The sequence below is a fragment of the Phaseolus vulgaris genome, chromosome 11 (assembly GCF_000499845.2).
Source record: "Phaseolus vulgaris cultivar G19833 chromosome 11, P. vulgaris v2.0, whole genome shotgun sequence".
Lineage (NCBI taxonomy): Eukaryota > Viridiplantae > Streptophyta > Magnoliopsida > Fabales > Fabaceae > Phaseolus > Phaseolus vulgaris.
Genome location: NC_023749.2, coordinates 5869055 through 5894941, shown reverse-complemented (window position 1 = coordinate 5894941; position 25887 = coordinate 5869055). Strand labels below are relative to the sequence as shown.

The following is a 25887-nucleotide window of genomic DNA, read 5'->3' as shown; positions in this document are numbered from 1 at the left end:
TGATGCGGTGGCATGGCGCGGTGTTTTGGATAACGAAAGAATCTGAGGCTGAGGTGGCGTGGAATGGAGATTAGTATATCATATTCTGTTTTTCGATGTTAATTTTTTACTCAAATGGATGTGTCTTTTATTGTATTGTCAACTCAACGGTGACATGGTGAATGGGACGACTCGAAAACAACACTTTCTTTCCTTAATTTAATTGTTGGATTGAAATAGGTCACGATTCAATTGGTCTGAAGAGTGAGAATGTAAAAAAATATTAATAGTTAATTTGAAGTTAATTAAAATTCACTAAATACGAAAATTCATTTTTTATAAATTTACTAATTTCTCATTTTTTAAAATTTTTTACTAATTTATATTTTAATTCATAAATAAAATAAAAAATTTAAATAAAAAGAGATAGTCAATTAAAAATATAAGGTATAAAAAATTAAGATAAAAGAAATATGATTTTATTTGTTGATGAACTTTTTTTTAACAAGTTAAAAAATAGAGACAGTTCCACTTTAAAATATGCTTAGGTTGAAGTGGTATTTAATTCTCATTCCTTGAAGATTTCAAGGTTAGCTTTGTTGATGAAATAGATGTGATTGAAATGTGAGATCCAATTAAATGAGTTATTTTCTGTATGAATTAGTTATTAATAAAATTGGTAAGTATTTTAGAGTAATCAGGGTGACAAAAAAAATTATTTTTTATGAAATTAATTAAAACAATAAAAAAGTTTTACACCATATTCTAATAATATAGAGAGAATTAATAAAACTACCATCCAATGCCAATACTAAGCTAATTATTTTTGCAAATAAGAAAACATTTGTAACAAGGATTTTTACTTTTAAATTCTGAATGAGTGTCGGCATTCATTACGAGGTTATGCACTTTCAAATTCTTGATTCATGTTGTTATTCATTGATGAAATTTCAAATTAGAAATTAAAATATCGTAACTTATTCATGAAATAATATTCTTAGTATTTATCTTTTTTTTAATGTAAGGAACTGGTTGGAAATTAGTGAAAAAGGAAAATAAATACATGAAATGTATAGTCATGCTATATTGAAATTTTGTTTTAACAAACTAAAGGTTTTTCCCCCTATGTTAGGCTGTATTTCAGGCGTGTTTATATACTAACTAAACACTAATAACCTAACTTTCTCTTTTCATTTGTGGTCCATTAAATGCAGGTCAAACGTTCAATAATCACCGAACCCAGATAAAATGTTCAATAGCAATACCAAAGTAAGCTTTGACCAAAAAAAGCATGAATATTAAATGACACCAAAAGTCAGAATTAGGATTTACTGACATATAAAAACTAAGTTTCTTTGTAGTCAATCACAACTTTATTACTAGGATTTTTTAACAGGTGCAATTTTACACGACAATTGACAAAATAGTATAATTAAAAAAAAATCTAAAAAATATTAAATTATGACAAGGTAATACGATTTTAGTTAAAATATAATAAGAGAACACCTTAACATCACTTCAATTCTTGACACAACTTCTTCCAAATAGGACTAACCCATTTCATTAATCTTTTAATATTTTATCATAATTAATCTATGAAATTATACCTATTTGATAAAAAATCCTTATTAGTACACACAAAAAGAAATAAAAAGTAATGCTTGTGCAAGAAAGAGTACTTAAATATCATATCACGAATACATCTAACAAGAGAACTACAAAGAGAGGGATTTTTTTTTCAATAGAAATTTTATCTCAGTAATATAATTCTACCGGCAAAATTTGCAGAGACTATAGCTGCAGTGTTTTCTGTCAAATAAAACCAAGAGTAGGGTCTTTGACACTTGTCATAATTATGAAAGGAAAATTGTGAAATCTTAGTAATCCATCCCACTTATTATCTACCCATTCTGACTTTTATTTAAAAGGAGCAAAAATATGTTAATTGTTTTTGACAACTCCAAGCCTCAAACGGAAATCCTCTTCCATAAGAGGAAGACCATCTTGCAGCTTAAACTTTGGTTCCCAGTTAAGTAACTCCTTTGCTTTTGTTATGTCTGGTTTTCTCTGTCGGGGATCATCAGGAGTGTTGTCCACTATCTTTATCTCCACACCTGGATTAACTAGCTGCATATCAATCACAAAAGCATAAATTAAAAACTATTTTACGATAATTCCGTTAGTGTAGATGGCATGCACTAATCTTGTATTGTGAAAACATGCAGCCTTCCCCTTAAAACAGTTCCCTCCCGTGGTTACCAAGTTTTGAATCACATTAACACTCATAAAACGTAAGTATGAACGAAACTTGAGAAGTGAACGCTAATAAGCTTTGAACTAACCTCCTTCACTTTCTCAGCAAGTTCAAGCACTGTAAATTCACCTGAAAAGGCAGAGAGAGTTAGGCAAATAAATAAGGGAAAATAAATTAAAGATGTTTTGCAATATAAATGTAACCTGGATTTCCAAGGTTGATTGGCCCGGTGTCGGATCCTTCCATGAGACGGATAAGGCCATCGACCTATCACAATAAAACGTAATTAGCTTATTAAATACTAATAGCAACTCAATGCAAGAGATATGTGCATACGTTATGGGATATATACCAGATCAGAGACATAGCAGAAACTGCGAGTTTGTGTTCCTGGAGACTGGACCGTCAAGGGTTCACCACTAAAACACACCAAAGATATTGAGATAAGCATCAAATTAGAAATGGGAAGACGGAAAAAGAAGACACGGTTAGTCTACAAAATCAAGGTATTAAAATAATGAAATCAATAATTGATGCTAGTGAAGTGACTGCACCCCCCCCCCCCCCCCCCCCCCCCCCCCGGTTGCTCGCATCACACATTCTATTAAAGACCTCAACGCGGGCCATGATTAACAGATCAAACAACCCATGTAGAAATAATACTGCAGCATATAAACCACAAACAATAAAAGAAGTCTTAATTACCGAAGTGCTTGAGCAATGAAGTTGCTGACAACACGCCCATCGTCAATATTCATGCGCGGCCCATACGTGTTAAAGATTCTTGCAACACGTATTTCTATGTTGAAAGAATACAAAAAGTCGGTTAAATTACAAAGAAAAACTTTGTACCAACTATACCTTACAAAGAAGAATAGGCAATTATGAAGGAAAGAAGACCATAAATTACCTAAGCCATGCTGCCTATGATAGTCAAACATCAAGGTCTCAGCCACACGTTTTCCTTCATCATAGCAACTACGAACTCCTGTAGACATATTAGGAATTTAGGATGATGTTTTTGTTAGTCAAATCAGTTTATTATTTTGTGACAAGAGCTCTACCATCGAGCTTTCAAAAATTGTTGTTTTCCAGGGGCGGTGTAAGCATATCGATTCCATTTCTTAAGTAACCTCAGCAATGATGGAAAGGTGAAGCTGGTACATTGTGGTTCATTTAATGAAGTGGAAGACATAATGACTTAACCACTCAAGCTATTCATGAAATTGAGCAAGATACTGGGAGCTTGCAAGGTTCCTAACTTCAACCATAATCAAGTTTAGGGAAGGATATGTTAGGATAAGGTTTCTTAGTAAACTCAGTTTATTATTTATTACTAATAAAGTCCTGAATAATTGGACTTATTTGTAGGTTGGATCCATTCTACTTAGTTTTCCACATTGTAAGGGTTGTTGAACGTGAATGCTGAATTTTCTCCAGTTCGTTGTAAAAGGCTTTTATTAGTCCCAATGTTACTAAATAAGTCATATTTTTTTTCAATTCTGTGTGCATTAGCTTAGTATCTAACAATGAGAATCCAGTGCTTAGATCACATTTACCAAAATATTGTATTAAAAGAATTTCATCGACTCAAAAGGATCAACTTTGCATCAAATAGTTAATGATTATGTGGAAAAGCAACGGTCCACACACACTTAAAAATTTCAATGCTTTTAGCTTCTTAAGTCCATGACTAATTATTGTTTGTCATGAAAAATAAATTCAAGCCATAAGCCACTACTAAATAAGAGATTAGGTTTCCATGGTTTATACAGTGTAGATATCTTCCACAATCACTAGCAGAAATACAATCTCACTTAAGAAGCAAAAAGATAGAGATGGAGACAGAGATAAAAGCATGTACCAATAGGATTCACGTTTCCCCAATAGCTTTCTTTTTGGGGATGCTCAAGAGGATCCCCATATACCTCCGATGTTGATGTAAGTAGAATCCTGACAATGAAATAAGTAGTAAGACTTCACCAAAACAACAAATTAAATAAAATTAAAAAGGTGATAGAAGTTGAAATTATTGAATTCCAAAGAAATTTGCCAACCTTGCTCCAACTCGCTTGGCAAGCCCAAGCATGTTCAGTGTGCCAATCACATTTGTCTTTATTGTCTGCAAAAATTATTATCTCCTGACATTAGATAATTTCTCAAGGATCAGCAGAAAAACAGAACTTTCAGGAAATGAATAATAATAGATAAATGGCTGTAGAATAAATATACTGTAGATTGCAGAAAGCAACATAATGGGCCAATGACTATGAAACGAAAGTTAAAAGCAAAACCATCAGCAGTTGCGAAAAATATGTTAGCATGCTAACCAAAAGATAATGAAATGCAGAAAAAATAAGAATCAAAACTATACCTTCACAGGATTATATTTGTAGAATATAGGAGATGCAGGGCATGCAAGATGGTAGATCTGATCAACTTCAATCACCAAAGGTTCAGTGATATCTACACAGGAATCATAACGATAATGTGCATCAGCATTATTGATTTTCAGACAGATTTTAAGACATTCTAAACATAATATACAAAGTAAACTAAAGTATCACTGATAATGTTGCTCAAGAATAGCATACAGCAAGGAAACTGAGCAACACTGAAGTTGACTAATGAAAGAGCTGAAATCTAAAACATAACTACTGAAATTATACCATGACGGATCAGCTCAAATCTGGGATGGCCCATCCATTTTTTTAGATTATCCTTTGATCCAGTGAAGTAGTTATCGACAACAATGACCTGATTAGAAGTTATGTCAACAAAATATAATAGTTGAAGGAAAAAAAGCTGTTAAAAATCAGAATAAACCAATTATCTAACCTCATTTTTTTCACATTCCATCAATCTATCAACTAGGTGAGAACCAATGAATCCAGCTCCTCCGGTGATCAAGATTCTCATGTTAGACTATTGTCAAGAATGAAAGAAATGTTAGTGAAATCCTTCTTTATAATCACACGACAAATTTCAATCAACAGTTGTAAGATGCATGCCTGCTGGCATACACACATACTTCTGAACCAAAGGTATACGAGATAATAGATAAATGAAAAAAACAACAACTCAGTTTCATGGATTAGTATATCCTCCTCAGAATAACTGAGTTGTAGCCATTTTGCAGGGTAAGCTCCTATGCTTCGATTTTCTAAAGGTTCAGTGACTGCATTCTATGAAAACAGCAGACCGTACTGCTTTGAAGTGCCAAAAAAACAAACTTAAATTAATAAAGTTCATCCATTATATTTGTTTTGAAAAAAATATACCATTGAATATGAAAAATAAATCTACCGAGCTAATTAACAACAAATCTTAATTGTACGATCAAGTAACAATAACAATAAGAACAACTGGCAAGAAAATCGTAAAATAGAAAAAACAACGGTGCACCTGATAGAATTTGGAGAAACGCAAGGGAGATGGCAGGGGAGGCTGCTTCGGTGACATAGAGGAATCTCCATGAGAAGAATTCGCTGCCATTGCAAAAACCTTTGAAGTTCAACTCCTGCACCAATTTCAAAGAGGTTAACCGTTTTCCTCTCAGCACGGATCGAATAATTGTAGCGAGTTATCAAAATATTCGTGCCATCAAATAAAATAACCTATTGGGGAAAGAGAACAGGCAATGAACCTGATCGCTTGCTTCATAGAAAAACCAAACAACCTAACCCAATCCAAAACCCTACCCACTCTTCTGATCCAAACACACGGTGATCATGAACGAGACTATATATAGATCCAAATACGGGAGATTCTTGCACCAAATGCAAAACTAAGCAAAACGAAAACATTTACAAATTCAATTCGATAAATAAAAGGAGGAAACCTCAAAACTGAGGGAATGTTGAAGGACGTAAAATGATAGGTCCAAGGCAACGAAAGGAGTGAGGGAAATAAAAATCACATGCAAAGAAAATTACCTAATACCTGATCGGAATTGAAGGTTAAGCAAATGGAAGAGAGTGAAGAATTTGAGTAAGCAAGGGGAAGGAAATTGGAAATTGGAAATTGTGTGAATGCAATTTGTTAAATAAAATTGTGATTGTGATGTGAATCACAGACTTAGAGTGAGGCACGCATGAAAGAGCTTGGGGTTCTTGAGCTTGTTTGAGAGACTGAGCGAATATTGCTGGGTGCCACGTCTCTTCAGGAGAGTTGCATGGGCTCACGTGGATCGGGACAAGACAAAAGCACCAGATTTGTTTGTTTGTGGCTGGGTTTAGATTAAAATAATTACAAACTAACTGATTCTATCCATAAATATTTTCTTCAGTTGAAACACATTGGGATCTCAATTACTTTAATTTAATCTTTTAAATTATTTGTTTTTTCTTATCCCTTTTATTATAGTTTTAAGGAAACAAGTTTACACACACAACACACGTATATCATCCATATTATTTTAAATTTTTTTATGTTAGCATCATTATTATTTAAGATATCAATTAGGATCACGCTCACGTATTCACATAACAAAATATTATTAAAAAATAAAATACAAAAATACGTAATAATGGAAAAACAATAAATTAATAATTTTGTCTATATTTTATTTTATATTTAATATATTAACTTGTGCATAATTGAATTGATTTTGACCATTTTTACTATTTGAGTTTGGTCCTTAATTTAATTATATTGGAATTAACATATATTTTAATATTATTTAGGTTATAACTTGATATCTACACTTCGTTTTAATGTGATTTTTTCTTCCAAGAAAGTTAACAAAGAGTCTACAATCACATAATGCAATCAACCACTAAATATTAAAGAATTACTACATTTTTTAAAATTTCATATTATGCGTAATCTAATTATGATCGTTCCTTAGAATGTTAAATAGAGGAAAACTAATTAGTAGAATTACCCTGAATGTTCAATATAATTTCAACATATTTGAATCAAAATAATTCATCAAATGTGACTTATTAACTCCAACACTTACAAACTTCCACTCCTAATAATTAATAATCCAAAACTTAAACTTATACAATTCATTTCTCCATTTATTTTATCACTAATTCATTGAATATAGAACTAGTACATATTCTGAAAAAGGATACAAAATATAATTAATTAGAGATAAAAAATAATTAGTCATTTAATTGACTAAGTTAAATATTATTTTATAAACTAAAAAATTATTGATGTCTAAAATAATTTTTATTATTAATAAAAATGTATAAAATAATTTATAAATTAATATTTAACATTAATTATTAACTATTTTAAATTTTAATTAATTACTAATTTAATTAAAATAATAATTTAAAATATAAAGTAATTAGTAGTTAACATATTGGTGATTAATATTAAATAAAAATTTAGAAATTATTTTATATTTTTTATTAATAATAAAAACTATTTTAAATACCAATAAATTTTTAGTTTATAAAATAATATTTAACTTAACAAATATAATTATTAGTTATTTTTTATTTATTTTTAAATTAGTTAATATTTAATAATTTTTTTTAGACATAATATATTTTTAGTTATTAAAAAAGTAAATATTCTTTTAATTTTACAGAAACTGTAAACTAAAAACATTTATGTCTATTTATTAACATATTTATATTTTTAATTTCAAATGATTATACTTTATCATCTAAATACAAGTAATTCGTAATCCATTCCTTAAAGGTAATTACTTCAAAAATAATTTTACCAAAATATAAAACGATTATTTTTATAAAAAATGTTATTATAAAAGGGATTTAGTTAAATAAAATTGGAAAGTCCAATTTAGAGAAGTGTTTTTTTAAACGTTCAAAATCAAATATATTTTAAAAATGCACTAGTAAACATCTCGTACATTTTATGTTTATTTAAAATTTAAATAATATTATAAACAAATAATAAATAAAATAGTTTATATTTTCATCAATGATGATACTAACAGGGAAAACAAGAAAAAAAATCATAAAAGCTAAAAAAATGGATCTAAGCTCACAAGAAACACATTCAATTGAACAGAACTTAAGTTTATTCGTAGAGGAGATACAAAAGCTCCTCAAATCCAAAGCTCAACCCACCCAACAGCAATCTGAATTTTATTTTGCTACAAAGAACACATTAAGACACCTACAGTAGCATACAATAGAAAAAGAAAGTTGAAAGAAAACTTGCAATAGCTAGTTTTGAGTTGAAAAAGATTTCAACTCACAACAACAGCATTTTTAAGAGAAGTTGGGTGGAGAAGCGATCATCATCATATTGGATCAACTGAAGTGCAAGTTCTAGTGTTCATGGCTGCAAGTTCTAACCTTCCTCTCCATAACTTTCAGTATAAAATATCTTAAAAGTAACATAATCATCCAGATTCTATGAAAATATTCATTATGACATGAAGTGTAGGAATAAAACAAGCTTAGTTTTTGTTGGGAACCCCAAGCCTCAAACGGAAATCCTCTTCCATAAGAGGAAGGCCATCACGCAACTTGATCTTTGGTTCCCATCCCAGCAATTCCTTTGCTTTTGTTATGTCTGGTTTTCTCTGACGAGGATCATCAGGAGTGTTCTCAACCATCTTTATCTCCACTGCTGGATTAATAAGCTGCAAAACCAAGCCATAAATCAAAATTTTCACCAAAATTCCATTTTTAATCCACAGGGTAAACATAAAGTGCTTTCTTTCTCCCACATTACTTTGTTGATTGCATATTGCAAAGCACATGTATTATCCCTCTCACGAAAACATGTTCGTAATTCGGTATCAAAGAATTCCTTGGTTCAAACTGTTGTTTAAATCTTGCAGTTATAATATGACCAGACTGACACATAAGAGGGGTGTGGGATTGTCCAAGAATTTAAATGGTTTGTAATGCAAGTTACAACTGACCTCTTTCACATTCTCGGCAAGTTCAGTCATTGTAAATTCGCCTGGAGGAATAAAGTACCAAAACATTAGCATTTGGCAGAAAAATCAGAGCTCAAACGACTCAGTTGTGATACAACCTGGGTTCCCAATGTTGATTGGACCAGTGTTTTCCCCTTCCATCAGGCGTATAAGTCCATCAACCTAATAGATTTCAAATGTATAATCATAGTCAATCACACCTAGTTCTTGATTCAAGATCATAATATACAAATGAGAACCATGTAGCAAATATACCATGTCAGAGACATAGCAGAAACTGCGAGTTTGAGTTCCTGGAACTTGGACAGTTAAGGGTTCACCACTATAACACAAAAATGCACATGATAAGCAACAAATAAAGAGCAGGCTCAAGAAGCATATAATTCATACGGTTATAAATAAGGGTTGAGTTTTTTTATTAGTGTACTTGAATAAATCGTTATACTTGATTACAGAAGATGTTAGTCATAAAAATTAATTTATCAGCTTCTCCATCTTGCCTATAACATTATAAAGTTAAAGGATTTACCGAATTGCTTGAGCAATGAAGTTGCTGACCACACGACCATCATCAATATTCATACGTGGTCCATATGTGTTAAAGATTCTTGCAATGCGTATTTCTGAGAAAAATATATGAAAGGAAAATCATATTAAGTTAATATTTAACGGCAATGCATCACTTGTATTGTCTATGAGAAAAAGGAATTACCTATTCCATGCTGCCTATGATAATCAAACATCAAAGTTTCAGCAACACGCTTGCCCTCATCATAACAACTCCGAACTCCTGTACACACGCATTTTTATGTTTAGGCTATATCCTCACAAGTTTCAGCACAACATATTTTTAACAACACTTATTACAATATACTAAACAAGTAATTGAGGAGAATCTCACATCGTGAGCCCAACACTTAGGGAAAAATGTTTCTTAACCCACCCCCTAATCAAATTTTACCGAGTCACATAGAACAACAGATATGGCATATATATTATAATCAATGAACATTCTAAGTTCCTACAGCTTTGAAAATATGTGAATACTGTAGATCTTATCAAGGTATAATTCAAAGAGATCATATACTTGCAGCTTTCAGATCATGCTCATTAACAAATGCATGTTCAAAATGAAAAACTATTTTGAAGTGTGAAAACCAAACATTGAGGTATACATTATGATGAACTCAGCTAAATCAGTATTGGCCCCACTATGAAGCCATTGACACATCAAGTTTGGATTGAGAATGAGATGTGTATGTACCAATTGGGTTAACATTGCCCCAGTAGCTTTCTGGTTGTGGATGCACAAGAGGATCTCCATATACTTCTGAAGTAGATGTAAGCAAAATCCTGTCAATCAAAATTAAAACTTGGTAAAATCAACAATTGGTAATGATTTAGCTTATCAAATTTATCTTTTAGAAAAAGAGATAACCTTGCTCCCACTCGCTTAGCGAGCCCAAGCATGTTCAGTGTTCCAATCACATTTGTCTTTATTGTCTGTAAAGTTTTACTGTAACTGTTAGATTATTTCTCAAAATTCGCTATAAGAGAGAAATCAACCAATGCGTAGGTCATAAACACAGTTGAATCAATAAGCAGACTAACAATTGAAACATTATAACAATATATATGAAATTCCCGTGTTAAATCTGCAATAGAGCCAGGGGTGCACTGGGAGGACTTCAAACTACTTCTGTGCAAGAAGTAACTCGTGTAGAGAACTGACAAGGAGCGTGGTAAATGACAGAAATACAAAAGTAGATTCTAAGAAGCCCACCTTTACAGGATTGTATTTGTAGAAAATTGGAGAAGCAGGACAAGCAAGATGATAGATTTGATCAACCTCAATCAACAATTGCTCTGTGACATCTGTTCAGGGAAAAGAAAAGTATATACTTCTAATTAAATAAAAACACATCTAGAAACAGAGAAGAAACTCTGCATATGATAGCATTATCATTCATGTTGTGTTGAACAACATTACTGGTGTCTGATTTAGAAAATTTGAGAATAAACCATCGGAATAATCCTTAAAATTACAAGCACAAGTCATTTTATTTCCTAACATTAGGAAAACTAAATTTTAGTCCTCAAAATTAGCAAATATTAGTCCCTCTAGTTCCTAATGTTAAGAATCTGTCAATTTGATCTCTTAATTTAACAACTATAGTCATTTGTCTCCCTGACTTTAAAGCACAGAAGTCAACTTAGTACCTGGCCTTGTTGTGCATCATCATTTAATTTGGTTCCCATACCCGACTAAGTTCACTGATAAGGACTAAATTGATTGATTCATTTATGTTAGGGACCAAATTGACTGATAATGCATACTTTAGAGACTAAATAGTTGACAATTGTGAGAGTTGGTAGCTAAAGTTTCTTTTTCACAATATCAAGGATTAACTGACTGATGCTTATAATTTTAGGTACTGATTTGGTGTATTACTTGAAAATTTATATATTTTTTAATTTAATATCTTCATTAATAACCAACAAGCTTCTGTTGCATGATCTATCACAGTCTTGAAGATATTTCACAATCTAGATGACTAAAATTAAGAAGCCAAACACACATTACAAGGTGGGAAGAAAGGAAAGTCAGAAATTGGAGGATTGCAATGAAGAAAATAATAAAACTATACCATGGCGAATTAACTCGAATCTTGGATGGCCAATCCATTTTTTAAGGTTGTCTTTAGATCCAGTGAAGAAATTGTCAGCAACAACAACCTGATTAGACAAACATATTGTCACATCTTGTTCCAAAGTTTTATAGCACTCATTGAATAACTAATAAACTTCAAAACTGTGTACAGAAAGATATCAACCATCCTAACCTCATTTTTTTCATTTTCCATCAGTCTGTCAACTAAGTGAGAGCCAATAAATCCAGCTCCTCCGGTAACCAGAATTCTCATATTGGACTGTTGTCAGAGATGAAAGTAACATTGTAAAACCAAGAGTTCACACAAGGAAAGGGGAAAAAATGATTAAGTAAAAGAAGATATCCTGGCAAGAGAAGTGTTCAGGTTGTCAGTGTTCTCTAGATATTGAGATGTAATACGATGTTTTAGGAACATGTACCAAATGAGCTGAACTGTGGTGTGCAATAGAATGCATAAAGTGTAATTTATAAGTGGAAAAGGCATACATTTTAATTGATTGATTGGCAACAGGAGTTGACAAGCAGAAGAATGCAATCATAACATAAATTTAGACAAGAGTAAGCATTGAGATTTAAACTAAAATGCCAACAGCTACAAGATCAAACCAGCGCACAAGTTGACATTCAGAGAGATCTGAATTGAGGAACTCATGTTCCCAACAGACATTAAATGTACCGAATTACTCTAAAATAAAATTCTAGCCAATTAAAAAATTATGATTATTTTATGTTCCTTTATTCTAAACTACAATTGGAATCAGCACCACCACGAATAAAGATTCATTCATAAAAGCAAAAAGGGAAATCTGACAAGCACAGGTAAGTTAAGCCACTTATCTGGAAATAAATGGTTTTATAGTAGAACATGTCATGATCAATTGGTCTTATCAATAGAGATCAATTTGTAACAAAAGTGAATTGACAAGAAATTTGCATAACATGATCCAAACAACAATCATAAACACAATGGAAGAGTAGAGTTCACCTGAAAAAACTTGGAAAAACGCAAGGGAGATGGCATGGGAGGTTGCTTTGCTGCTCCATTGGAAGAACTCGTTGCCATGGTCAAAAAACCCTCTGCAACTCAAATGCAGAACCAATTTCCAAACGGTCAAAATTTCAAAGTGAGTACTCTATACACACAATCGTTAAGTTGCAAAGTTTTTCAAAACCAAATCTAGTAATTAGTAACAACAGACACTTCAACTACATCCGAAAGAAAAAAAGAGATTGAGAGCTAACAATGAACCTGATTGAGACTCAAGCAAAAAAATATACAAATTCAAAACCCCAAATCACAGATCTGATCCAAACACTCCATGATCAGCCAACAATTTATAGAAGAAAGAAGATCCAGGAGTTCGAAATTTCCCACCAAACGGTAAATTAAAAATTAGATTTTTAAATTAGTTAATTCCACACCCAACAATAATTTAATAGAAAAAAATGATTTAGGGATCCTTCAAACTCACGGAAAGTTAAAGAACATATGATGAAAGGTCCTATGCAACGTCGATGACACAAAAACAAAAGGGTGGCATCATACCAAACATTGAAGACATAAAAAAAAACAAAGATGGCGAAAGTGAAACTGAAAATGCATAAGTAGAGTACGAAAGCAAAGCATAAACATTAAGTAAAGGGTACATGCAGCGGTTGAGCTTGATAATTGTGTTGAAGTTGGCTTTTGAAACTTGAATGAGATGTGGGTGTCTGTCAGAAGTGCGTGTACGCATATATAAGGTTTTGTTACAGTGTTTTGGACTTCGCAGGTAAATTTTACCGTATAGGATAAGTATCTGTTTTCTCAGCACTGTAGCAGATGAGATTGCCAAACACAATTAATGTATTTATTTATTTTAATTTTTTTTCCTTTTTTTGGTTGGATTTTCTTTTCTTTTCTTTTCTTTTCTTTTCTTTTCTTTTCTTTTCTTTTCTTTTCTTTTCTTCTTCAAATAAACCTATTCAAAAAAATAAATTCCCAAAACTAACGTCTCAAGTGGAATTCTGATCTGATTTTTTTTAAGAAAAACGTTTTCAGAAATATTGAATGTTTGTAAAAGTATTCCTTTGAAAATATTAATATAAATTATCAAATAAAAATAACTTATATTATTTTGTATTGGTATGAACCGAGCGGTCAACTACCATAACTCGGTCTTCTTGACTGAGTCGATTGAGTCATGTATGGACGTGTAGGCCGATCGACACACCTAAATCATTAACGTTTAAATTAAGGTCAGTAAAGCTAACTATCATTAACTAGGTAATATGCCGTAAGTGAAATTCATTTCACTAATCTGACCCAATAAGGTAAGTTCATTAAAATAATATAAATATCGCATATTCAAATAATAAGGTACGTCATCATCACTATATACCTCCGAGTGCTGAATACCATTTTTGCTGATTTGAGAATCGTAGTACCTTCTGCAAATACCCTTATTCGGCATTCACCTGAGATTGAGCGACCAAGACTCAAAAGAGTAGTATCGAGACGAGAATGACACTTTGAAACTCTAATAGTCTACCCGAAAAAAGAAAAAAGAAAATTTATGAGTTATTTTTTCAACTACACTTTCCGGCTACCAAAAATCACTTTGAGAATTCAGACCTTCAACTCAAATTCTGACTTTCATATAAAAAAAATCTATTTTATTTTAGTAGATATGTTGACAACAGGTTGGTTTAGAGTTTTAAATTATTTATTGACTAACTATTTTCATACATATCTTATTAACTTTGGTAATTTGTTTTTCTTCCAATTATTTAGTAAAATGTTAATTTTAATCAACTAAGTATCTTTAAATATCACGGAATTTAAATTTAATATATCTGACCTTTAAAAGCCATTAAAAGTAGGACTGCTAATTATCAAAATGGGTAGGTTGCGTTGGAATTATTATATTCTAATAAAATTTTAATTTGTTTAAAGAACATGTTAATAAAAGCAAGGCTTAGATATGATATTATTCAACTACGATTGTAATTTCAGTTAAATAATACGATTAATATTTAAAAAATTCATTACACAAATTATTGAGACAAATTTCTAATTATAATTAAACAAAAACGTAAATGATACTTATCATATATATATAAACTAATTTTACCTTATTAAATAATATAATTTTCCGAATATCCTCCAATGGTTATAATTTGAATGACTTTTTTTCATTATATCAAGTTTAAGTTAAGAATAGTTTAAAAAATATTTTTAATTAAAACAAATAAAATTAATGTTATTTATATTTAAGTGACCGAGCTTAATAAAAAATACATGTTTGAAAGAGACATTAACTATCATTTTCAACGACATCTTTATTTGTATCTAACTTTCACACCCTTCTTCCTATAAACAAGTGAGAGAAATATAAGGGATATACTTTAAAAAATAAAATAAAATAATAAATTAGTTATAGAATTAATAATTTTAAATTACGATGAATTTGATTATATAATTATTAATTTTAAATAATTGATAATTGTTATAGTACTTTATTTATTGGAGATTTTATATTAAAAATATTTTATAATATATATGGATAGAAATCTCTTCTTATAAATTGATTTTATATTATTAAATTAGATTTTAAATATATTTCTTCATATCATTTAAATCAACCTTTATATTTAAGAGAAATCGGATAAATTTCTCTCTCTCAATAATTAATAATTAATGGGAGGGTTGAATTTCAATCTATTTTTGTTACCATCACCATAACTCATTTTCAAAATGTGATTGTCCAAGAGTTTAAGTGTAATCCACTATAATAAATAAGTCTATTTATGTAAATAATGTGATAAATGATTAGTGTTGAAAAAGAAAATGTCAATGAATTTATTGGGGAAAAAAATGATAATAATGACGCTTTCGTAGTGACGTGTATAATGAAGATGCATTTAAACCAGTACTAGATATCAACGTAATATTGACGTGGAAGATGAGTCTTTAAATTAGATTTTATCTTTAATTGTAACCACCATTATAAACAGCTAATACTAATATTAATTAGAAAACAATTTTTTTTTGGAAAAATAATAGAGTGGTATTAGTTATAATTTTACTTTTATATTAATTTTTTTTTTTAAGAAACTAGTAACTAGGTTGAAATTTATAGTATAGAAATTAAGGATCCATTATATTTTTCTATATTTATATGAATTAAATATTACGTTTTTTTCTTCTGTTTCATTTTTCTTTATTTTATCTACCAATCTAAAGCCTAAATATTTTATATTAATATTTTTAATACGATTTTTTTTTAATTCTAATAAAAAGAATACCAACATTTAAAGCATTACGTTTTTATGAATATTTTTAATAAGAAATAATTTTGTTTAAAATAATTTAAATATTGTTCATATCCTGTAATATTCTATTAATATTTACATAAACAAAAAGACCAAACAAAAAAATGGTCTTTTTAAAAAAAATATATTAGGAAGACTATCCTCGTAAATTATACATCGATATTCTTTCACAAAAAGATTTAATCTGAGTATTATTTCATAAGTCACTCATGACTTAACTTAGTTAACTATTCTTTCGATTTATAGTCACTTTTGACTTATTCTATTCAAATATTCTTTACCACAAGTCACTTTTGGCTTAACTAAGTATTCTCTGAACTAAGTCACTATTGGCTTAAGACAAATATAAGGTTTAAGTGATCAAAAATCACAATTATGCTTATTAGAAAGAGTAACATCTTTCAACTTATACGATGTTTAAACTCTCTAATAATTTGTTGGAATGAACACAATCAGTGCTTTTACAAAACTTTAAGGCGTAGAGAAAATTTAACAGTTTCAACGCTTGCAAAAAAAATGGCTGCTCTTCTTAATCTTTTCTTCGAAGTATGTCTTTTTTACCTTTTGCAACCATTTGATAAGCTTTAAACATTGAGAGGCATAATTAATTTCTCTTCTCTTCTTCATGTCTCTCTAATTTGCCAGTCCTAATTCATATCCAAGCTACAATTGTTTTTCAAAGTTTTTCTCCTAAAAATATAAAAATCTCTCAGAAGCTTTTATAGTTGTGTCTAAATTTATTTTGATGTGAGTGCTGCTGTCAAGATCCCCCACCTGCATTCATCACTAACTGCATTGAGAGGATCAAACAAAGTCTATAAAACTAAAAAAAGGATTTTACAATGTAGTTGTTCAAGGCATAACTGCATTGTCTAAAGAACCTGAAACAGTTCACCTTTACTGTTCGGAGCTTTGGATAAATGCCAGCTCCAAATTTCGAACTAGAGGTGTCCTCTAAAAATTTATTCAACTAGAGACACAAAACTAATTTGGCCAATCTTGGGTTATGGGGCTAAATGACGACTACTAGGATCGTAAATTCCAGCACCAAGAGCTATGAAAACCCAAAATACTAGAAAACTTATGACAGCCTTTTTCAACAGCTGGTCAGAATTGCTGACTTGGCGGTCATCTAACTCATTAGACGGCGGTGATGGAAAACCCCCATTGTCACTGATCTCCTGCTCCCTATCAATTCTGCTTGTCCCAGTTGAATGAGGTTGCAGCATACCCCAGTTGCCAATTTTAGAACATCTCATGCAAGTGCATCTTCCTCCAAGATATGATGGTGGTGTCGGAAAATTGTCAAAAAGTGCTTTCCGAAACATCTCTCCCCCTAATTTCAACTTCTTCTTAGTAGCTGGCTTTAAAACCTAGATTCGAAGTCATAAATTAGTTCATTTAAATAAAGCAAAAAATTTACAACGGTATTTTTTCTAAGAAACAAGAAATTGAGAATCTATATCTAGATTTGAGAGGCTCTAAGGATAAATGAAATTGCATTTAGTCGAACAAGCGATGCCTGCATACACTACATGAGCATCAACTTCATGACTACCTTCCCTATTGCTACTTTCTTTGCTATTTTAGCCTAAAAAATAAATGGAAAGGAAAGTTTACCTGAATAAAAGTCTGGGCAATAACACGAACAATTGCTGGCAGTCGGATGACAAACAAACAACCAAGTCGATTAGGAAAGTAATCTTGCAGAAGGGAGGAACAAGATCTCATCACTTTCATGGGAATTCTCAATGGAGATAACCCTTCACAGTCCACCAATACTGCAATTTGAGGGTTGTCTGCATCTACCAAGTGCAAGACTCCGTATTCTACCTGTGATACTGAAGTACAGCCACTGATTTTAAGATAAATAAACCTAAAGCATGAAACCAATAGAGCAAATATAACAAGAGAAATGCAACATGTTCAAAAAGAGAAACATACTAACTGCCTGAGCAAACTGAAGTCTATCTTCAGACGCCAAAGAGCGACAAGCTATCCCAAGCCTTACAATGAGGCAAGGTCTGTTCAAAACATCAAATCCATGCCAGAACACCATATTTGACCACATTTCCAGCTCTTCTCCTGAAAGAAATCGGTAACTCTCCCGCCACCGTATTGTCTTCTTGATTGAGGTAAGGAAGCATGAAAAGTCATTATTAGAAGCTGCGTAAAATCTGTGGAGCTCATCATCATTGATTCTGCATAAACACTACTAAATCATGGTCCGGTGCAACAGGAGAAACCAAGAATATGCAAGTAAATGTGCTATTGCTATCTAATAAGGCTGCGCTGGCCACAACTTCAGAACTTGACCCAAAAAATACAACAATACAAGATCAGAATGAGAATACATAAACAATTGGCCTAAATTTAACAATCATTGTTAATGACTGGATCTATTAATTATTGAATAACTATAAAATTAAGAAGTTGGTGCACACGCATATCCAAAGCTATTATATTGAATGTTATTCAATTACTAATGATTATTTAAAAAAGGAATGATAGGAACATGCTCTCTAACACACTGTTTTTAATCACAATCTTTTGTTGATTACACATCTTAATAAATCTCTCATTTTTTTTCAGTTTTCAAAAAATATTAATCAATAGTAGAGTGTACAGGTAGCACTCCTATTATTTCATATATGTTTAGTTTAGTGAAAAGAAACAAAACACAATTGTTGAATTGCTGATAAATTATTTATCTCGTGCAACTTTCTTTTTGAAAAAAGGTAAATTTCAAAATAACTGTCATTGTAGGAACATCAAATAGCCTTGTTTTGAAATAGAATTCTGTGAGAATCATATTTAAGTGTTTTTTATTGGAATGGTGTATTTAAGTACATAACAGAAACCATCTATACCTTTCCGGCAAACTAATCCCTTGATTTTGCAGCTCTTGATTAAGTAGAGTCAACCAGTTTTCATATTCTAAAACTTCAGGATCTATCTCACAATGACTGCAAAAGGAAAGAAAAATATTTGTAACACTAAAGAAACTTGCACAGGAGAATTATAGACATGGAAAGCTCCATATAATAATTTCATATTTATCATGAAAAACACGCAGGGCATAAGAAGCATTTTATTCACCTCAAGACTTAGTAACAGAACATAGTAATTGTGTAGGAGATTCATATGTATGGCGTGTGAAACATTGAAAGAGCTGATTTGGGGACAGTCCTTCACATGTTTGGCTCAATAACATCAATATCCTACATTACTTTCTGAGAAATATATCAGAGGCCTCTCAGCCAAAACTTTTTATTTGATCATAAAAAGCCACAGAGAAATAACAAATGAGAGGCATAATTTTATGAGTGAGGGGAAAATATTGTTCATTAGATGTATAAGGAAAGTAAAGATTAAGCTAAAAAGCCACATAAATTTTTTTAAGTAGCTATATGACTTTAAGTAACCTTTAACCGTTACCATCTATGTATAGTTGTAAGGTTAATATTTTTTCTCCTCACTCTCATAAAAACAGTTCTCATACTAGTCACATCCCCTGTATATTAGTAGAACCACAGTGCAGTGAACTTAGCAAGTCATTCATGTTGAAACAAGAGTAATACAAGATACGCACACATAATTTTAATGCAACAAACTTTAGGAAACACTTTCAAGGAGTAGCCCCAAACATCATATGTAAATAACAACGATAAAACTAATTTCTTATTTTATAAGGTCTACGACTTTGTGGTTGTGTGCACACAATTTTGTCTAACCAGAGTTGTCCAAAGCAAAGCGACAACTAAATCAGACTGCATGGTTTTTATGTTCAAGTTATCTTTGAAAATTCTAGGTAGGAAAAAATTTGCAAGATTCGTATAGGAAACAGAAAAATAAATAAATAAAACTGGTTTCAGTGTTTCTGTATAAATCTTTGCAAACAGGAAATGTCTTGAAAACAAAGTGGCAAATTTGTAAATTAAAAGAGAATGGAAAATAAAAACACGAATTAATACGAAGTAAACGTGTCTTTGGTTTTCCAAATGAAATACAGGGTCTACTTGGATAAATTTTCCCATAAACACTTTTAGAAAAAGATAACAAGAAAAAATGAAATAAATATCCCCACAAGCTAAAATTAACTTATGTATGAGTTAAAAATCATCTTTTAAAGAAACTAACATGAGAAAACTTCTACACATTAGCGCCTATGTTAATATTAGTTCATGGAAAAACTAATTTCATTTTTCCTTCATATTTTTCTATTTTAGAAGTTCTTACGAAGAAATTTACTCAAAAGACCCATAGAATAAGAAGGTATTGTTAGACTATTAATCCTGCAAACTGCACCAAGTTTGAAACAAAAATCTGCTAAAAAAATTTTCTAAGTTGTAGAAGTTGTAACAGTGTTGTCGAATCGTAATTAAACTTCCATTTTAAACAGTTTTACTGATGGGTTATTGTATTCACATACTACTACACTAGTACCTCACACTAAAACAATCATTTTATGAACTGTAGAATAATGTTTCCGCATCACCACAAATAACTTTCAGAAGCATGGATTACAATGAATCAACTAAAAAATCAGGAACCTAAATGAAACCTGGCAAATATAATGATGACCACTGGTCACTAATTCTATTACCATTAACAAAACTATTCTGAATGGCATTACAAATCTAGTCAATGTAGGATAGCTCCAACGCTTTCTTTAGTTGCTGTTTATCAGTTATTTGTGAAGCTAAATTTATATCTGCAACTTTATCATCTTTTAAGCAGATTAATGTCAGAGAATTCTGCATTACAAGAAATAACCCTCTACTATAGCATTATGAACAGAAAGGTCAGTGATAACTCAGATGCTAGCTTCGCATCATGAAGCTTCTAATCATATACCTTGTATTCAAGATAGGCTGTGCAGGAGATTGTTCGGCAGATACTTCAGAATCAGGATCAGAAACACAGTCGGATGTTCCATCACTACATTGTGGTTGATCAGTAAAGACTGTTGCAATCGAAAGCACTAAAAGTGGTCTTGAAAGTACCTGGTAATAGAGAAATTTAGTAGCTATCTGTTTCTTAAATATAGCTAAACCTGGTAAAAAAAAAAACAGAAAGAGAAAACTCCTTAATTTGGTCCTCCTTTATCTTAATAGTAAAGGTGGCCTAGGGAAATATCAAACATTACATCTTATAATTGCTAACGGTGACACAATACTAAAAGCATGAAGCTCTTAGAAAATCCATATGCATAGTCTCTATAGCGGCAATACCAATCCTTTTTTTTTTATATAAAACAAAAATAGGAGGAAAAAAATTATCTTTGAGAAACTTTCCTAATGAACATGATACATTGAAGCCACTAATAAAATGTATTCTCAAATCCCAAAAAAGTATCTCCTAGAATCATACAAATACAGATCATATGAACCAATTTCTAAAACTTAAAAACGATGATCCAAGCTAATTCACATTTACAGTAATGATTTTTCTGAACTATCATATTCCAATGCTTTAAAATTACATTCAAATATAACTTTTATGAACCCTTCAGAAATTAGTAATCACAAACCTGCATGCTCTTCACCAAACCCCTGAAGGGTGCCCACCTCTGAATCCATTTGAAAGGTGGATAGACAAGGATTTGTAGACCCTGCAGGCCTCGCCATACACACGGGCATTTACTCTTGGAGAACCTCCTCACGGTCTCTAATGCAGCAACTTTGAGTAAAAAAAAAGTGGCACGACCCACAACACTGCTTCCAAAGTCACCATGGGTTAATGACACAAGTTGTTCATAGTTTCTCTGTGCAAAGCCTTTAGGCCGTGATGCAACCAGAAGGTTTTTGTATGTATTTTTCCCAGTGATAACACTGCTTTCCTTAGAATTAGTTCCCATGCTCGAGGTAGAATTATCCACTCTATCTCCCATGTAAACTTAAGGCATGTCAGTTTCCCTAGCACACAGCAGAACATAAAAGTATCTTCAGTTTTAGATGCAACAATTACGTTTTGTTTGGATAAACTCCTTTAAAACACTTGTAAAAGAAGAAAATAAAAAGATAAACACATTAAATTTCTCTACAAAATAAAACCAAATTCCGTATCTTAGTTATCTCTATGATCCTCTGCACCCTATATAGAATTTAAATGCACCAGTTTATATTCTACAGAGAGGATTAATTCTTGTTTTCCTTGTCACTTTCCTTACTTATAAATATTTATAGAAAACTTTATATATTGTACAAGTGCCTATAGATTCCATTTTGAGGACATTTTGCTTAATATCAGATAAAATATCTTCAGAGTGAAATCTACCTGTCACACTAGAACATTCCAGTTCCAATATCCTCATCACTAGATAGTAAAAGAGAACACGAAATTATTGCACATTTTTTTTTACAAGCTGCAAGCCTACATCTACATAGCCGCAATGAAACTTACCCCAAATCCTGTTGGAAATCCCTTCTTAATTTAGTGGGAGACTATGACTAATGAATATTGGTAATTGATCCATTGAATATATTCAATGATGGACAAAATATATTCAGTAATGGACATTCCAAAGTCTTGGAATTGTATCTCTCTTGAAAACTTTGAAATTTAACCTAGAAAGTTGAAGATAGTGTTTTCAAGATATTTTGATCCTAGTAAGATGATAAATGCTAGAGAAGCATTGTATTTCATCCTAGTTGAGTGAGATTGAGTATTATACTCATAGAGTTTGAGAAACAAATATTGTAATCATACTTTCATAATGTAGGCATTTTCTGGATTAAGTCCCGTGGGTTTTTATTTCTTAAGTGAGAAGATTTTCGCACCTTAAACATGTCATTATTCTATTTTGCTCTATTTTCTATTATCTGCTTACACAAGTAACTATTTTGTATCTACACAAAGGAGAATTAGTTCTGATTTTCCTAACAAATTCAATACACCAAAGTAACTCTTCAAAACTTTTTAAATCAAAATATCAAACGTGAAACATGAAAGACAAAACGAGTAGCCTCAATTGAAATAATGCGGATTTGCGTTGTAATTAGCGAACTTAAAAAACACTACAGTATGAAATTAAAATTAGAAACAACACGATGCGTGAATATATAACGACGCTAGAAATAATCGAGGCAAAGGATATGACAGAAGCAATAGAAGCAGGAATAATTGCTAATTCGATCCGAAAGTGATGAAGATTCACCTGAAAGAAACGTGTAAATGTGTAGGTTGGGAGATTAGGAATACAGTGAAAGTAATGTGATGAGTTTTGAAGGTGTAAGGTTGTTGATCTTCTTTCGTCGCCGATTTCCACCGAATGATTCTTCGTTAATTAACTTTCCGAGTTGCTTTCATCGCAGTGGAAGATCGTTGGTTTGGGAGAGGGAGCGCAACTGAATCTGATTCTCAGACGTTGGGTGGCTACGTGGACGGTGGAGATGAGTTCAATTAGACGTCACTGTCTGTCCATCTGTTACTCGACGATCTTCATCTTTGGACATCAGACAAGCCAAACGCAGATTCTCTTTTGTGTTTGACTTAAATTAATCAATAATTGATGACGTGAATCACATGATCGTTTAATTTTGCATAATTACTGTTTAAGTGCAATAAAAAATATTAGAGTGAAATTATTTAAATTATAATATATTTATTAGTTGTTTTAAGAAATGATCAGATCAAATTAATTATAATAGGTATACTTGATTTAATATTTTATGTTTATTTAATGAAATCATTTTTATAGTGATTAAATATGTATTTAAATAATTGAATCATAAATTAATGTTAAAACAGTTACTATAATGTGTAAAATTGATTTTGATGTTAAACTAAATGAAACTCTAAAATGCCTTTAAATTGCATGTAAATATAGGTCTTTTTACAGCACGCATCGTAAATGTAGTTAAAACAATAAAAAAAATGTGGCTAGCAACTTTAATTATTTTATAGTTTTTTATTTCTTATTAATTTGCAATATCCCCTTAGCCATTAATATAAACATCTAAAATATATATAAAAATACATTAAATTAAGCAAGGTATTTTTGTAGGATTTTTGTAGGGACTGATGAGATGTTTCGGTTCCTATCATTGGTCTCGGTTCCTATTATTAGTCCGACTGATATTATGGTTTACATCAATCCAATTACATTTAAGTAGAGTCAGTGAAGTTAATTCATGATCAAAAGTTAGATAATGTATTCCTAAATATGGTCAAGTTCCTTAATTTGACCCAATAAGAAAGATTCATTAAAATAATATAAATATCACACATCCCAAAAAATCCAAGTACGTCATCATACATAATGCTCTGACAACCGAGCATTGAATATCTTTATTGACTTGAGCGTCGAAGTGTCTTCTGTAAGTACTATTTGAATTTAAACTTCGAAAAGATCAAGAGGTGAAACGAATAAGGAGAAGTAAGAAATTCTAACAAGAAGTGAAACGAATAAGAAGAAGTAAGAAACTTGTGAGAATGAGAGAAACTTAAATATAATCTTGAGAGAATGTGAGAATGAGAAAAATAATCTAAATAATTTTTTGGTTCCAACCACCATTTCAATTAAAAAAGTATTGATAAAAAAGCAAATATTTGTATTGTGTAAAATTACTTATTATATATTTATAATAGCATATATAGATGTAATTTAGTATTGCACCGAAGCATTTCACAAAATTTTAAATCAATATTAAATTTAATATTTTTATAATAATTATGTTACAAAAACACAACACACTCAAAATCAATCATAAAAAATTATAATTTTCTTGTCATATGTGAACTAGTTTTTGCTATCCACAGATCATTAATCAATTCCAAAATAGCAGTTGATTCAGAATTCTGGCGGAGCATAATCCATTTATACTGGTTTAAGTGACTCACCATTCCACTAAAAACTCAGCTAAGTTACCTACTGATCTACAAATTTTATGTTCTTCAATAAATTTCAGTGTAACGTGACAACGCGCATGAACTCCACGTGCAGGTCTCGTATGAATTGCCACGTACATGAAAATTGAGTCACGAGATTGGGAGAATAAAACTACGAGAGCGAGGGTGGGAAATTGAACAGAGTTCGATCACATCAAATAGTAACAATGGCGACGAATCAGAAACCGGTTTTTGGGTACGTGGTGGTTTACGTGAAAGACGTAGCCGCCTCGGTGGCTTTCTATGGCAAAGCCTTCGGCTATGACGTTCGTCGCTTAGACGAGTCTCACAGGTTAAATATTTGTGATTGTCTTCGTATGCAGAGTTAAATTACGAATTTGAGGCAGAGTTTATTTAATTAATTTGAATTTAGATGGGGAGAGTTGGAAACGGGGAACACAACTATCGCTTTCACTCCGATTCACCAGCACGAGACCGATAATCTGACCGGTGCGGTGCACAACTCTGGATCTGGTGGAGAAAGGCCACCCATGGAGGTTTGTTTTGTTTACTCCGACGTTGATGCTGCTTATAAGGTAACATAATTATTTGTTAATCCATACACATTATATGAAATTAATATGATATGTGTTTGTGTTGATTGATTTTTGGATTGAATGGATCAGCGTGCGGTGGAGAATGGAGCGGTGGCTGTGAGGGAGCCTGAGGGAAAGGAGTGGGGGCAGAAGGTTGGGTACGTCAGAGATATTGACGGCAACGTCGTTAGAATGGGAAGCCATGTGAAACCACCCAAATAAGTCTTCTCCCTTTGTTTATGTAGAAGAAACTGCGAAATATTATGCCTTTTACGTTAATTTAGTTATATATATATGTGTATTTACGGTCACTAAAGAATAAAATTGCTATCAACTAAACCATGCAATAAATGGTTTTTTCTCA

The 25887-nt window shown here is 31.4% G+C and overlaps 4 protein-coding genes across 9 annotated transcripts; 1 reads left to right on the top strand and 3 right to left on the bottom strand.

The window, feature by feature from the left end:
• Window positions 1-1643: 1643 nt before the first annotated feature.
• On the bottom strand, window positions 1644-6481 carry LOC137821756 (UDP-glucuronic acid decarboxylase 5-like). 2 transcript variants are annotated; one of them, XM_068626540.1, is made up of 13 exons: window positions 6169-6481; window positions 5639-5753; window positions 5072-5158; window positions 4903-4990; window positions 4608-4699; window positions 4291-4355; window positions 4098-4186; window positions 3144-3221; window positions 2939-3032; window positions 2586-2652; window positions 2437-2500; window positions 2322-2362; window positions 1644-2106 (listed from the first exon to the last, which is right to left on the bottom strand). In XM_068626540.1, exons 2-13 carry the CDS (start codon window positions 5726-5728, stop codon window positions 1921-1923), a joined length of 1041 nt encoding a protein of 346 aa, XP_068482641.1. In that variant the 5' UTR covers window positions 5729-5753; window positions 6169-6481; the 3' UTR covers window positions 1644-1920. The 2 variants fall into 2 exon arrangements, with proteins under 2 accessions (XP_068482641.1, XP_068482718.1); XM_068626617.1 differs by having other exon boundaries at window positions 6176-6365.
• A 1714-nt stretch (window positions 6482-8195) lies between these two features.
• On the bottom strand, window positions 8196-13605 carry LOC137821468 (UDP-glucuronic acid decarboxylase 6-like). Of its 5 annotated transcripts, none has more exons than XM_068626194.1 (13): window positions 13429-13605; window positions 12767-12858; window positions 11954-12040; window positions 11759-11846; window positions 10894-10985; window positions 10549-10613; window positions 10375-10463; window positions 9823-9900; window positions 9640-9733; window positions 9366-9432; window positions 9209-9272; window positions 9093-9133; window positions 8196-8807 (listed from the first exon to the last, which is right to left on the bottom strand). In XM_068626194.1, exons 2-13 carry the CDS (start codon window positions 12842-12844, stop codon window positions 8622-8624), a joined length of 1029 nt encoding a protein of 342 aa, XP_068482295.1. In that variant the 5' UTR covers window positions 12845-12858; window positions 13429-13605; the 3' UTR covers window positions 8196-8621. The 5 variants fall into 5 exon arrangements, with proteins under 5 accessions (XP_068482295.1, XP_068482368.1, XP_068482523.1 ...); XM_068626267.1 differs by having other exon boundaries at window positions 13433-13596; XM_068626422.1 differs by having other exon boundaries at window positions 13254-13489.
• Window positions 13606-16890: 3285 nt separating this feature from the next.
• On the bottom strand, window positions 16891-23580 carry LOC137821395 (sec14 cytosolic factor). Its single transcript, XM_068626004.1, has 7 exons — window positions 23255-23580; window positions 21629-22013; window positions 20953-21101; window positions 18966-19061; window positions 18040-18296; window positions 17716-17936; window positions 16891-17468 (listed from the first exon to the last, which is right to left on the bottom strand). The coding sequence occupies exons 2-7, from the start codon at window positions 21986-21988 to the stop codon at window positions 17100-17102; spliced, it is 1452 nt and encodes a 483-aa protein (XP_068482105.1). The 5' UTR covers window positions 21989-22013; window positions 23255-23580; the 3' UTR covers window positions 16891-17099.
• Window positions 23581-25110: 1530 nt separating this feature from the next.
• Window positions 25111-25887, top strand: LOC137822406 (uncharacterized). Its single transcript, XM_068627295.1, has 3 exons — window positions 25111-25279; window positions 25361-25523; window positions 25614-25887. Exons 1-3 carry the CDS (start codon window positions 25155-25157, stop codon window positions 25743-25745), a joined length of 420 nt encoding a protein of 139 aa, XP_068483396.1. The 5' UTR covers window positions 25111-25154; the 3' UTR covers window positions 25746-25887.

Coding starts and splice junctions, on each gene's coding strand:
- LOC137822406 (XM_068627295.1), top strand. CDS start 25,155: ATGGCGACGAATCAGAAACCGGTTTTTGGGTACGTGGTGGTTTACGTG. Junction 25,280..25,360: donor CGCTTAGACGAGTCTCACAG/GTTAAATATTTG, acceptor ATTTGAATTTAG/ATGGGGAGAGTTGGAAACGG. Junction 25,524..25,613: donor ACGTTGATGCTGCTTATAAG/GTAACATAATTA, acceptor TGAATGGATCAG/CGTGCGGTGGAGAATGGAGC.
- LOC137821468 (XM_068626114.1), bottom strand. CDS start 13,430: ATGTACCCTTTACTTAATGTTTATGCTTTGCTTTCGTACTCTACTTAT. Junction 9,433..9,639: donor TTCATTGCTCAAGCAATTCG/GTAAATCCTTTA, acceptor TTTGTGTTATAG/TGGTGAACCCTTAACTGTCC. Junction 9,134..9,208: donor AATCAACATTGGGAACCCAG/GTTGTATCACAA, acceptor TTATTCCTCCAG/GCGAATTTACAATGACTGAA.
- LOC137821756 (XM_068626540.1), bottom strand. CDS start 5,728: ATGGCAGCGAATTCTTCTCATGGAGATTCCTCTATGTCACCGAAGCAG. Junction 4,991..5,071: donor TGGAATGTGAAAAAAATGAG/GTTAGATAATTG, acceptor ACTTCTAATCAG/GTCATTGTTGTCGATAACTA. Junction 4,356..4,607: donor ACAAATATAATCCTGTGAAG/GTATAGTTTTGA, acceptor TAATTTTTGCAG/ACAATAAAGACAAATGTGAT.
- LOC137821395 (XM_068626004.1), bottom strand. CDS start 21,988: ATGGGAGATAGAGTGGATAATTCTACCTCGAGCATGGGAACTAATTCT. Junction 19,062..20,952: donor CAGCCTATCTTGAATACAAG/GTATATGATTAG, acceptor TTCCTTTTGCAG/TCATTGTGAGATAGATCCTG. Junction 17,469..17,715: donor TTGCCCAGACTTTTATTCAG/GTAAACTTTCCT, acceptor CTTCGAATCTAG/GTTTTAAAGCCAGCTACTAA.